The sequence below is a fragment of the Triplophysa rosa genome, linkage group LG13 (assembly GCF_024868665.1).
Source record: "Triplophysa rosa linkage group LG13, Trosa_1v2, whole genome shotgun sequence".
In the NCBI taxonomy this organism is placed as follows: domain Eukaryota; kingdom Metazoa; phylum Chordata; class Actinopteri; order Cypriniformes; family Nemacheilidae; genus Triplophysa; species Triplophysa rosa.
The window spans coordinates 5,524,652-5,538,673 of NC_079902.1; the positions used below are offsets into that span (position 1 = coordinate 5,524,652).

A 14,022-nucleotide genomic window follows, 5' to 3' on the forward strand; every position below is an offset into this window, starting at 1 on the left:
CGTCATCACCCCGATTTAAAATCCTAAATATCAAACATGTTTGATATGATCGGGGCGGCCCCGATTTCTCTCTGAGCAGATCGGGAGGTGTAAGATTCGATCTGTGAACGCCTCACATTACGTGATAATCTGGGCCGAATCTCGGACCCGATCGAGGTTCTGTACCCGATTTTTTCAAAGATTCTCGGGAGGGGAAATCGGGGTAAAATCTGGCCGAGAATCCTGTAATCTGAGCCAGGCTTTACTTGCGTATACATTTAGGCGGTCTTAGTCAAATCATACCACGAACTGACGTAGATTTGTGGGGGTGTGGTTACATGAGGCGTTTCAGGCAGGTCTGGGTGAGCATTCGCTTTTAGATAGAATGCATTTTGTTCAGACACTTTAATTTTTGCAATTTTACGTGCCTAATACATGCATGGGCAACTTATAACACACCAAAGACACAGAAAAACACATATTCGCGCTATATGACCCCTTTAAAGGGATAGTTCACCCAAAATTGAAATGAAAATTCTGTCATGAATTACTCAAACCCAAGTTGTCCCAAACCTGTATACTGTACATTTCCTTGTTCTGTTAAACGCAAAGAAAGATATTTTGAAAAATGTTCGCAACTGAGATTTCCGAGGCACCATTGACCACCATAGTAGAGCATTTTTAAATGGTAGTCAAAGGTGCCCCAGAACTGTTTGTTTTCCTAAATTCTTTAAAATATCTCATTTTGTGTTCTACTATGGTAGTGAACGGTGCCTCAGGAATCTCAGTTGCAACCATTCTTTCAAATATCTTTCTTTGTGTTCAACCAAACAACAAAATGTATACAGGTTTGGAACAACTTAAGGGGGAGTAATACATGACAGAATTTTCATTTTTGGGTGAACTATCCCCTTAATATGCCATAGCACACTTGAACTTCATCACTTCACATTCACCAACTATTGTCTCTTTATTTTGAACACAACATCTATCATTTAAAACCTAACAAATGTTTTAAAGTCTTCCTTGAAATGTTTTTGGGCTATTTTCCGTCAAATAAATGTCACTCGATTCAAAATGTTATCTAAAGCAGTGACATTCATACATTTTTAAGTGTGGCACAAACAAACAAAAAACACCGAACTGTAGAAAGGGAAAGCAAAAAAGAGAATGTTAGAGATCTAAACTCATAAATCACACATGAATGGTTTTTAGGGACAGCAGAGGTTGTCCGAACGAAATGTTTTCTAGCCGAACGCAGATATGTGTGGGATGTACGGCTGAGCTGTCCGAGCGCCGTAAGAGTAAACATCCTCTGATCCGACCTGCTCGTGTTTGGATAACCTTGTTTGGCTCCGGGTGCAATGCTCCGTTGCTTTTAATAAATTTCATTTGCAACTCAAAGCTTCCGCCGCCAGTCCTCACCCCCACTGAAGCTCGGAGAAACAAATGGATTTTGTGTGCGTTTTTCTGGAATGTAATAACATGGGTTTTCTAAGGAGAGAAGCGCCATACATGCCCCAGAGATTTCACAGTATTCCTGCGTGTGCTGCCATTAGCCAAGAATGTTGTTTTCTTGAAAGAACGCTTGATGAATAAACTCTCTTCGGAGAGCCTTTGATTCCTTTAGTTTCTGGCATCACTTTTCATGATTAAATGAGATGCCTGTTTGCGTGCGATCTTCAAATACCTTGATCACTTTTCCCACTGTCTGTATGTCGATCAGTCTTATTCACTGAAATGTGATTGAATTGCTTTTGCTCTCTTGGCTGATACTACACAGCTACACATTCCCGTCTTTGTTTTTCAATGTGTGCTTAAACATTACTGATTCTTTTTTTAACCTGCCAAGTTAAAGCACACACGATCATTGACTACGTTGTTGCAAACGGCTCAGGTATCAAAGCGAGATGGAGCATTAGGGATAACCAGCACACTGTGTGAATTGTTCAACCGTACGGTGTTAATGTGCGCGGTAGAGAAAAAAAATTGTATAGCCGGTGTGAACAGAGGTGTAAGGGTGCATATGTGTGTGTGTGTTGAAGGGAGATTCATCTGCCACAATGACGTAGTGACAGTATACAGATGCACATGATAACAAAACAGATTCGCACACTGACCATTAAAAAAAAATCATGTTTGAATTGTGAAAATTGCCTCTCAGATATGAGTATGCATGATGTCGCAAGGACTTGTTTTTGCCTTGTACAGCCATGAAAAAAAATAAAAGACCATTCCGAATTTTCATTTAATTACCTTTTATATATTGTGGCTATCTTTTTATTAGAAATTTGGGTGAAATATTGTAAGTAGTTCACAGAATGAAATAAAAATCATAATTTTACCTGCACTCTAAAAAAAATCTGTAAAATTAGGGCACAATATGATGGAATTTTCCGTGTTCATTTTTACAGTTGTTTTCCCACTATTTTTCATTTTGCACTGCATTAAATTGCATTTTAGCATTAACAGAAATGTCCGTCAAATAAAGGAAAATGTACCGGTCATTTTCTCCCGTTTTTCGTGATTTTTTTACAGTGCACACATACCTATAAAAAGTAAATTCAGAAAAACTACAAATAATTTTGAAATGGTCTCTTATTTTTTTTCCTCTTCTTGATGTGCAGAATAGGATGTGTTGAGTTGTTTATGTGTGTGTGTTTGTGTTCTCACTGTAAATGTTGTTTTGTAGGAGATGACCCACTCCTGGCCTCCACCTCTCACTGCCATACACACACCAGGCAAAGCTGAACAGACCAAGTTTCCCATCCCTGCAAAGGTGAGCTCTCTCTCTTTCTCTTTTCTTTGAGGCATTTACACTAAATAGTCTTTATAGTCAGCATTAGAAAGTTAATACAGAGGATCATTACATTAAATGCTAATTGCAGCGCTCTTTATTGGTAGTGCTAAAATATTCTGGCTCTTTTCCAAACCCTGTGCACTTCCTTGATGTCTACCGCCTAGTACATAGGCAGTCAAACTGATATACGGTCATTTTTAGGGATACATATTGTTTTTAGTGTAATTACTTATTTTTTGAATAAGCAAAAATCTTGAGCACAGATATTGTGTACAATAGTCTGTTACCTTAACTTTTTATCAAAATATAATTTTATAAACAATATTTCTCTTTTAACACTTCCTTCATTTGACCAAAGAAAGCTATCCGGATGATCTTTTAGAGCATCCTGCCTTAAAGTGATAGTTCAGCTAAAAATACAATTCTGTCATCATTTACTCACCCTCTTGTCATTTCAAACCTGTATGAAGAATATTGTTAACTGGCACCTATTCGCTGGCATTGGTTTTGTGTCCATGCAATAGAAGTGAATGGGTTCCGGTGCTGTTCGATTACCAACTTTCTTCAAAATATTTTTTTTGTTTTGCGGAAGAAAGAGTCATATGGGTTTGAAATGGGTGAGTGAATGACGACAGAATTTTCATTTCGGGGTGAACTATCACTTTAAAATACTATTTTACATACACTGACTATAGGTTTTGAAGAATTCGGCTAATTCATCTTCTTCTAATTTGCTCTTTCCCACACTTTGAATAAAACTAACTGGATAAAAATACTTTCCCTGTTACTTTTGACAGTTATGTAACTCTTTTTACCTTTATTCGGATGTCCACGTCAAATGCAAACAGGAATTCTTTCAGGTTGTTTCATCACATTTATTAAAGCCAGTGAGAATAAACCCATGGGGCTTTAGAATAATATTCTTAAGTGGAATAAACAAGCCTGTTATTAAAAACTTTTTTGCAATTTACTGCAAATTGTTAAAGTTTCCTTCATTGTGCAGACTCGCAGTTCCTTTCAAATCCCACGATGCTTTGTTTCTCTTCGCAGTGGCATCCGTTATTTGTCTCTTAATGGGACACGGTCTGAATCTGTTAGGTTGCCCTGGATGACACTACTAATAATAAGCCGACTCCATAAATCGCGACGTAATGCGAGCGCAGACGTCTCTTCTCTGCTCCGCTCACCCGCTGAAGTGTGATTTGTGTGCCCGCTCTAATTGTATTAGTGTAAAATCAATTAAAGCTATCAGCAGGGCTATTTCCCATCTGTAGCTGCTCTGTTCAAGTTAATGCAGTGGCATTGTTTTCTGTCGGATCTTTTTATAATGTTTGATTTAGGGGTTGTCACATTTTCACTGCATTTATCTCTATCTCCGTGTCTGCCAGGATCCGCAGCATGTGACCTCAGGATACAATGGAAGTAAGGGAATCTTAATTCTACATGTCATGTTGTAACTCATGCAGAATTGGGTGTCAAGCAATATCCAGAAAAAGCAATAAACTTCTGATTTGCAATAATAAAAGAAAATTATTAAAAGGCAGTGTTTTGTCATTGACACATCGCTGTGCCAGATCAATTGGCTGGTGCTTTGGTGTATGCAGCCAATAGCTGTTCTCTGATTTGTCCATATTTTTTTTCCTGCAGAACGCTGCAACGTTCCTAGTAACAAACCTGCAACCAAGTCTGTGCCGCAGAAGTCGTGAGTATTCATTTGATTAATTATTAGAGAGAGTCCCTCTGGGTGGAAAAGAAATCTTTCCTTTGTTCGTCTGTACAACATTTCTGAGTAAAACAGGCCTGGCCCTTCCCTCTTATTTTAACCCTTTCTTTGACCTCCTCAGATGTTTACTTTATTGTATTTTTTTGCCAAAGAAATTGAATGAACAGAATGCAAATTAAAAGCAGTTTATGGTATCCTCAATTTTTTTTAATGGCACACATTATGTAAATGTTCCTGGTACTTTTTACCTCCCAAGGCCTTACTTTAATAAATACTAACAAACGCGTATGGAATGCTATTTCAGAGAGTTTGATTAAGCTGTATCGGATATATAGGTGTACATCAAGCAGATTTTTATTATTATTGTGAGTAGTGCTTGCCCATGTAAAACTCACAGCCTTTATATTAAGAAGTTGTTGGGAGTTGCCTGGACGTTGCTTTAGGGTTGCTAAAGTGTTCTGGGTGGTTGTCACGTGGTTTAAAGGGCGCATATGGCGCGAATACGTGTTTTTCTGTGTCTTTGGTGTGTTATAAGTTGCCCATGCATGTATTAGACACATCAAATTCCAAAAATTAAAGTGTGGGAACAAAAGATGCATTCTATCTAAAAGCGAATGCTCACGAGACCTGCCTGAAACGCCTCGTGTAACCACACCCCCACAAATCTACGTCAGTTCGTGGTCTGAGTTGACTAAGACCGCCCAAATGTATACGCAAGTAAGGTGGGCGTACCTGTCAGTACAATTGCTTTGGAACCTCATGTTCCAAATATGGTAAGAGGCGTTACATTTCCGTCACGCACTTGCAGTATTCGACCAATCACTATGCACTGGTTAACTGGCCAATCATAGCACACCTCGCTTTTCAGAGCGATGAGCTTTGTAAAAAATCTCCATGTTTCAGAGGCGGGGCAAAGAGGAGATACTATCATGCACGGTATGTGGAAAATACAGCTTTTTTGAACCTTAAATCGTGTATACACATTGTATTACATCTAAAACAAACGATAATATTCATTTTAGCCGTGCAATATGACCCCTTTAAGGGAAACTGACTTTAAACATCCAAATATCATTCTCTGTGTTATACCAAATTTATACAGGTTTGGAACAACTAGAGAGAGAATCATTTTTGGATGAACTATCCGTTCAAGGATGGCAGTGAGAGCAGACAAGTTGTATCACTTAAAAGTGTTTTTCACATTCTATTCTTAGTTATTATGGACATATGAAAAATAAAAATAATTTTATTTGACTTTAGTGATGCCAAACCCCTAGCTGTTAGAATCTGTAAACGCCAGGTTTTCTAAACAGTGTTGACAGATTCAAACAAATGAATCTGTTGCTGAGATTGTGTGATGCTATAGAGACGCTGTGATGGGGTGATACTGCAAACAATAGCTGGAGGAATGTTGCATTGTTTACTCGTGGAAGCCATTTAAAGTCTGGAATTATCTGGCGACCTAAACGCTTATGTCATTTTCTCTTCGTTCCAAGAGCTCTTTATATTTACTGTACGTTGTCCATCTATTCAACTGCACTAGTTTGTCTTCTCTTCGTCCTCTGCTTTCTTCTCAATTACTTGCCAGATTTCTGAAGGGTCTTAAATGATTTAACCAGTCCGAATGTTTAGAGATGTTCCCCTCAGGGCAAGAACATTTCTGTCAATACTTGGCTTTGTCCTCGTGAGATAAACTGAAGTTGAATGTTTGAATTGTAGTGAAGGCACAAATGAACACTGAGAGGCTTTCGGACAAATATGCTGCATGTCATCTATATGCTTTTGTATTGCCAGATGTATGTTAGTTGATAAAAATTCATGAGAGTTTTGAGTGTTTATTTGCTTTTTGAGGTTGGGTAATATTTGACTTGCTTGTCGTTGTGGTGTAAAACTGTTCCTGTAAGTGCCGTTACCTCTCGAGTCCCACAGCCAGGAGGCAGAAATGGCAGAAATAACACCTCGAGACTGACATGAAGGATTCAAATATGCCATCATATAAACCTTTAGCACTTCAATCTGTCCCACTTGAGTCACAATCGTCCATTAGGCGGCCAGTACAGCGGCTTTAATTTGAAGTTTACCTTGGTGAGGAGTCGTAAAACGGCACTTTTCCTCAGCGGATCGGCCATTTTGTAACCTCCTTGAGAGCGCTGCTGATCAGTGGTGTAATTTACTCTGAGTCTGATATTAGTCACACTCAACTGCTGCTTTTTCTTCAGTCTGTGATGAGAGCACATCAGAGGATACGGCCCCGGTGTCAGACATGGATGAGGATAGCCGCTCCAGGATTACCTTTAGGGATGTAGCTCTGGTTACGTGTTCTGCTTGATGATCTTTTAATTACTTGACATGCCATTATGTTATTTGGAGTATTGTGTTTACAGCCGCGTGAGCTTTATTTGACCAGCATCTCGCTTTGTATCTAAGCCGGAAACCGTTTAGGGGTGAAATGCATTTGCAGTTAATGCTTTATATTGATAACAGTAACATGAAACATACAGTACATTTGAACTAGTGGTTGACCGATATGGATTTTTTAATGGCCGATGCTGATATTCAGAAAACATACTGGCCGATTGTCCGATGTGAGGCTGACATAACACAAATGTAGAAGCAGTAGAGACAAACGGACTAAATGGTAATAACGAAATGTTATTAAAGTCCCGGAAGTTGCTTCCGTATTTTGACGCATTTCGGAGTAAAGGCCATTGCACATTGAGTCCGAAATTTGCGTCCAAAATTTCCGCACGTTAAAAATTAAATACAACCTCACGTTGTGTCAATCACATTTGCACACTGCCTCCGATATTTTCGTCCATCATTAAAAAATCGGACTGGGTTCAATTTTCTACGTTTTTCGCATCCGTAGCAAGCATTTTCTGAGCCGTTTTGACAATTCAGAGACACCGTACAAACGTGCGCCAAATATGAAAAAACGCATGCGAAGTTTTGGACTGTATGTGCAAAGACCTTAAAACAGAATATTGAATGAGAAAAATTGTGGGTGTGGTTTGTTTTCCGTTGTGATCAGTTTTGTATTGTATATTGTAATAGACTATTTTTTTAGCACACGTTTTAATTAATACCCAAGACAAATATTTATAATACTCAATCATATTGGGGTCCAGATCAACTTGCGATCTCTTTAGTTCTTGTTTAATTGCCTTTATCTTTCAATAATTATCTGGCTGACTGTGGATTATCCTTTTCTTAATATACAGCTTCTTAATCATTGTCATATAAGTACACAAAGGGTGTGCTCTACTCTCTGCCAACATAACAAGCTGATTCACACAGTCTAATTACTCATTCATTAAAACACACATTATATAGCATTCATCCCACATGAAGTCAACTGAGGGAGTCATCAAACTGCAATAGATTGGGGTGAATTAGTCATCAGAAGCGAGTGTGAAGTGTTTTCTTCTGGAGGTGGATGGGAATGCCTGCAGCTGCGTCTGCTCTTCACCTTTGGTTTCTAATGATGCTGAAAACCTCAGGTTGGCTGCACCCTGAAAGTCTGAACTTCATCTGACAGCCTCAAAAGACCCTTCATAAGATCTGGATTAAGACTTCAGCAGCATCGTGGAAAAGCACTGTTGAAATGCAGGGTTTTATTTTGAAGACAAAGGGGAACTAATTCTGAGACATCCTTCTCTTAGACAACAGTGGAATTGGATGGAAACTTTCGCTTCTTAGATTTCCCCAGTGATCTCAGATGTGCCTCCTCTGGAGTTTTAGAAGAGATCTCAACACAACAATGTGCTCAGATTTGTCAATGCAATCGAAGCGCAGAGATTTCATCATAAATGGTCATCAAATTCAAATCAATATCGGCCTGATCATTTAAATATACAATGTTTATAGTTTCATACTGTCGCTCAAAGGTTTAGGGTCACTTAATATTTCTTTATTAATATTTGTATACATTTTTGAATAACAGTAAACAGAGCTATTGAACAATGCAAATGCAACTATGGGAATTATGTTGTGACTAAACAAATCAAATAAACTTTGATCTTTTACCATCTTCAGTGTAGCCCCCCTTTGACTAGAATTTTTAAAAATATTTTTTGTGGCATTTTATCAACAAGCTTCCTATTGGCTGCCTTATCATCATTGTTGTCTCTTAAAAAACTGAATTGAATGAATCAATAACTATTTTTGTAGTAAAAGAAACTAGTATGTTGGCAAAATTATGTGTTTGTCGACAAAAATCATTTCCAACATTCAGACATACTGTACGTCTTGTGAAAGATCTTGAGAAATATTTGAGTTAAGTGAACATCTACCTTTGAATGGTTGTGTATAAACTCTTGCTATATACTGTATGTCCACAATTGCTTAACTTGTATTATGTACAGTGTGATATGTTATTGTTTTTTTTCTATGAGAGGTTCCACATCAAGCATTCCAGACGTCCTCATGTCCCACATACATTTGAATTCTTGGCATGTGAGGAGTGCCTTTCATTTTCTTTAGACAGCACTTCTGAAAGACTATGACATTTCCTCAGTAGTGACGATAAACACAGACAACAGAATCCTACTCTTGAGGAGAACAGAGAGAGAGACCCCAGACGAGAGGTGGGGGACGTTTTCATCACCAACATTACCATAGACTCTTGATGTGACACTCCAGTCAGCTCTGAATCGGAGTCGGAAATGGCTTCGGGCCAAAGCAAATAAGATGCTGGACAGAGAGAACCAGAGCGGGAGAGGTTCTGCCAGGATGAATGGGACAGACTGGAGGTAGAAGCTGCCCTCCGGAGCTCTCGTCCGTCAGGAGCTCCTTAATCAAACTTTTCCAAGTGTGGATAACGGGGCGTTGTCGCTGCGTTTCCCATGTTCCTGTTTAATCTCAGCGACTGTTTCATTCCGTTAATGTCTTCCAACAGGCAGGGCTGTTTATGAGCTAGCCAAGATGGCACGATTTTTTTCATTGAATTTTCTTAGTCATCTGTTCAGCAATTGTTATTTAGATTATTTTCTTACATTTTACTAAAGATGTTTATGTATTTATGTATCATGCACTCTATGACAGCTCAAAATCCTATACAGTGAAATCGCCAGTGTTAAAAAAGGTCAATTTAACACTCACGGTGTATATATAATCCACACTCTCAAAGTGTTGATTATATAAACACTGTGAGAGTTAATTTGACCCTTTTTAACACTGGCGATTTTGCTGTTGAAATGTCTACAAAAATGGCCAAATGAAGTATTTTGTGGGTTTTATGGTATTAGGTTTTATGGACCCACCTAATATCTAAAAAACTGCCCTTCAATTTTTTTTAAATAGCATACATAGGTACAGTGATGTCATTAGATGATCATATTAGATGGGACTGTCATACATCTCATAGCACTGAATGTTTATCATATTCATAACGTTTACATTTAGGTACTTCAGACAGTACTATTAGTATTATGTCTCAAAACCCATGAAAATACCATTGTATATTTTCTAAATCGAGGGCTGATGTGTACGTATGTGACAGTAGCATTAGCAGCGTTGGGAAGCTTCTCTCATGAGTTGTTTCTGAGACGTGTGTAGTGTTGACAGAACTGGAACGTCTCTGAGTCTCAGGGCAGCGCCGGCCTGCTCTCGCCTTCCACAAGAAAACACACAATGTGTTTATTTATTGCTGCACAAGTCCAAGTGCATTTCCATGTACTCGCTGGTGATTGAAATGATGACGTGAAAGTCGGAACGGCTGCGATTCCAAGCACACTAACAGTTCTAGCAGAAACAGGTTCCTAACGGAAACAATGTAAGAAACAATGCGATAAACCTGTAAATAACACATCTGCACATTCATTTAAACAATTATATTATATATTTCTTCACTTTTGTACATAGTGCATTATTTTCATTTTTTTATATCTTAATGTATATTTCATCTCTTCATCTACTGTTTGCACCATGTGTACACTTTCTTCTCCTGTCGCCAATTCAAATTCCTTGTGTGTAAACATACTTGGTAATAAAGCTCCTTCTGATTCTGATTATTAGCTGGCAATATTCATATACACTATTAGCTATGCTTGATCAGATGTTCACACCCTCAATATTCATTTTCATGGCAATGTTGACATCAGGTACAAGGGTGTCAGTCGCCCACCATGTCTTTACCCACCCACCCGATTCCTCATGAGAATACTTCCCCCTCTCCCCCCACATCTGGCAGCTCGCTGGAAAAAGGCTTCCATTGTGGAGCTGTCAAACACTTAGCTAAGTGGGCTAAGGGTTGGCTCTCCTTAACAAAGAAGCCTGTCACCATCAAATAACAACAAGAGGAGAGAACCCAGTGGGACACTCTTAAATGGCAATTTGGCACCTACGGTGGTCGCTGCAAAAAAAATGACCAGAGACACGTCCAAGAATAGTAGTTATAGGGAGGGAGATGGTGTTTAGTCAGGGGTTGTTATAGAGGTGTATGACTCAGTGGAGCGGCAAAGACTAGACCTGGAGAACAGGAACACCTTGATGAATGATGTCACTGGGTCAAGGAAAGTTTGTTGCTGAACAAACAAAACAAAAGAATGGCCTAAGTGTCTTGAGAATGCAAATATTAGTTCCAGTCTTATTGGCTGGCTTTACAGGAGTCGCTAAGTTCCAAGGCTGCTAAGATGAGGTTGACAGTGGATGGGTTTACAAAGGTTGAGTGGGATTTATGACATGAATTAGTTAAAAAAGTAAACGAGATTTCATTGAGCACGTATTTTTCATGTAAGTTACCAAAGCTTCTTCCTCCTTCTATGTATGTGGATAGTTCTTTGTCAGTATAAATTGCAGTGTGGAGTTTATACCACTTTTATCCAAGTTATTTTTTGCCTTCAGCAAAGTTGCTTAGTTAATATTGCTTGAAAAATCGAACCAAAAAAAAGCTCAACAAATGATTTGCCAAATCAGATTGCACCAAAAAACGCTGAAAATGTTTCACATCGTTTAAAATGAAGACATCCTGGAAATCTGTTTTGACCGTAAGAGTTCATGCCACAGCTTTTAGTGAACAAAATGTTTTATTGTTTGTCACATACATAAGATGACTGTTAAAAAAGTGTAGTGTCAGTGGTAGGAACAGGTTTGGGAAGCCTTGGTCTACTTCAATCTCTACTTTGAGTTTTTAAATGTACAGTACTATAGCTATATACAAACTTGGAATGAATGGACAGAAGGCTTTTGTGATCATTGTATTGTAGCATTCGTTTAGATTTGCCTATCAGGTAGCTGGCAGGCAGCTGAGGAAACAAGTAGCAGGTGCCATGCAATTTGCAGGTTCCCTAAGCGTAACACACAGAACTTTAGTAATGACCAGCGAGTGTTCCACTTTCACAATTATGGAAGCTTAACTGGCATTCTGCCCAGAGCCAACCCTTGAGACTGAAGCCAGAGCCCAGCAGTGATGTGGCACAGGTCTGCTCCTGTACTCTTACATTATCTCTTTCCTTCTCTGCCCCAAAACATCTGTCTGCTTTCCAGAATATCTCCCCAAATCCGAGGACCATGACAATGTTTTGCTCACTTTTGTGTAAAGTAGCATGCATACTGTACATCTTGGAGACGTTTATTTGATGTCTACATTTACATCTGCAAGACGTATTTTTTATTGTTTGCTCATCGGCAATACGTCTGAGATGTTCCCTGTCAGATGTTGTATAGACATCTAGAAAACGTCTGAAAGATGTTTAAGATTTAGAATGTATTTGAAACTGCCTTTTCTGAGATGTTTATCAGATGTTTTTACACAGCAGATGTTTTATGTCATATAGACATCTAGAAGACGTCTGTAAGATGTTTATGATTTAGATTTAGGGATGCACGATAAATTATCGGCCATATCGGTATCGGCCGATAAATGGTCATTTTTAATGTTTTCGGTATCGGCCGATAATAAAATGTATGCCGATATATTAAAGCCGATAAATCTTAAATGATTACCACTGGTTAAACTAATTCATCTGCACCCTGCTTGCAGTTAAAATACAGTACAGTACTGTCTTTCTGTCGTGATCATTCACTTACGGCTATTATCAAAACATTGCTGATGTAGGTACAGTATGTAGATACAGTATTTATGAAGGTGTAAATTATAGGAACAAAAGCATATTGTTTGAATCGGACTGCTGTCTGAATGCTTTCTGTCTTGAGACCTGTTAGACATGTGGCTATTGAAAACATTTTTTCTGGAAGAACATCTATAATTTGTTTATTAAATATACCAGAAAAGTTTGAAGATTAAAGAATCGTTAACTAGTGTAAAGTAGGCTTGGTACATGATTTTCAGGGGGTAAAAAGAGAACGAATGTTTACCTTGTTTCCACGGTGAATGTTTTCAAATAAAAGCAGTTGTCTACTTTTTGCCTTTTGTTTCAGTCTTAGGGAATTTTATGTTAATATTTAGATACCATATATCGGCCAATATATCGTTTATGTTAAAGAATTATCGGTTATCTTTATCGGCCAAAATTTACATATCGGTGCATCCCTATTTAGAATGTATGTAAAACTTCCTTTTCTAAGACGTTTATCAGATGTTTTTACACAACAGATGTTTTCCAGATCTCCAGCAGACATTTTACAGATGTATCTGCGCTATCTGGGCTATTAACAAATCGGGTCTATGCATGCACCTACTGGGCACTAGACCAGCAGGGGGCCCTGGCAAATTTAATATGTGTAGCCTATATTTTCTTTTATTTAGTTTATTTTCTCAATAAAATATCGCTGAATACTGTGAAATAAGGGAATTATTTTTGCAACTACTTTTGTATTGTTTTTCTATGTAAACATTCTCTAGACAGACGTGTTAAATTATTATGCCTACTTTGTTATAAAAGTAGCGTGGTTTCTCATATAAGCGCCATGGTATTAAGACACCGTGTCAAGTTGAAATGATTTAAATTTTTACACACAGCTTATCAATGTCAATTCCACAGCAGTGGACCAATCAGAAGACTCCGAAGGCGGGACAAGTGTCGTAAGCTTTTGTTTACAACAGCAAGTTGGCATATGCCTATTTCTGTTATCAAAAGAGTGCCACGAGACCCTCACGGATTGCGCCGCGCTTTTTCAAACCATTCCTGAGCGCTGTGTCATGCGTTTTTAGACACAAAGATGCGTTCTGTGCGAATCCTCTCCTAAGTCCTGTGTATTTGGGCATAGATGCAACACTGTTCTCGTAAAATATGTGATGCCAGGGGGCCTTTGAAACGTCCGTGCCCAGGGCACATCAAAGTCATAATCCGTCCCTGGCATTAGGTACTTGACTACACAGCAGCATTCTAGCAAGAATCTGGTTTGTTAGCATACTGGACCTTCTCACCCAATGAAACTGTTGTAATGAGTGGCACTCAGGTAATGCACACTAGCTTGTGTTTGTCTTTTCATGTGCTAACAGTTACAAAGTTTTCAATGTGTTGCTGGTTAATTGTTTTTCTTGGCTTTAGTTTTACTTATTAAACTGCGATTCATTTCGATCAATTCCCTTGGTTTATAGTGTTTTTAAAGCTATGTT

The 14,022-nt window shown here is 38.5% G+C and overlaps 1 protein-coding gene across 1 annotated transcript in view; it reads left to right on the top strand.

The window, feature by feature from the left end:
- The window catches only part of aff2 (AF4/FMR2 family, member 2), a 199,441-nt gene that overhangs the window by 117,447 nt on the left and 67,972 nt on the right, over positions 1 to 14,022 (top strand). The window contains exons 5-7 of the mRNA XM_057349347.1: positions 2,672 to 2,758; positions 4,168 to 4,201; positions 4,427 to 4,481. Coding sequence (XP_057205330.1) covers positions 2,672 to 2,758; positions 4,168 to 4,201; positions 4,427 to 4,481 — 176 coding nt within the window. The remainder of the gene's footprint in view (positions 1 to 2,671; positions 2,759 to 4,167; positions 4,202 to 4,426; positions 4,482 to 14,022) is intronic.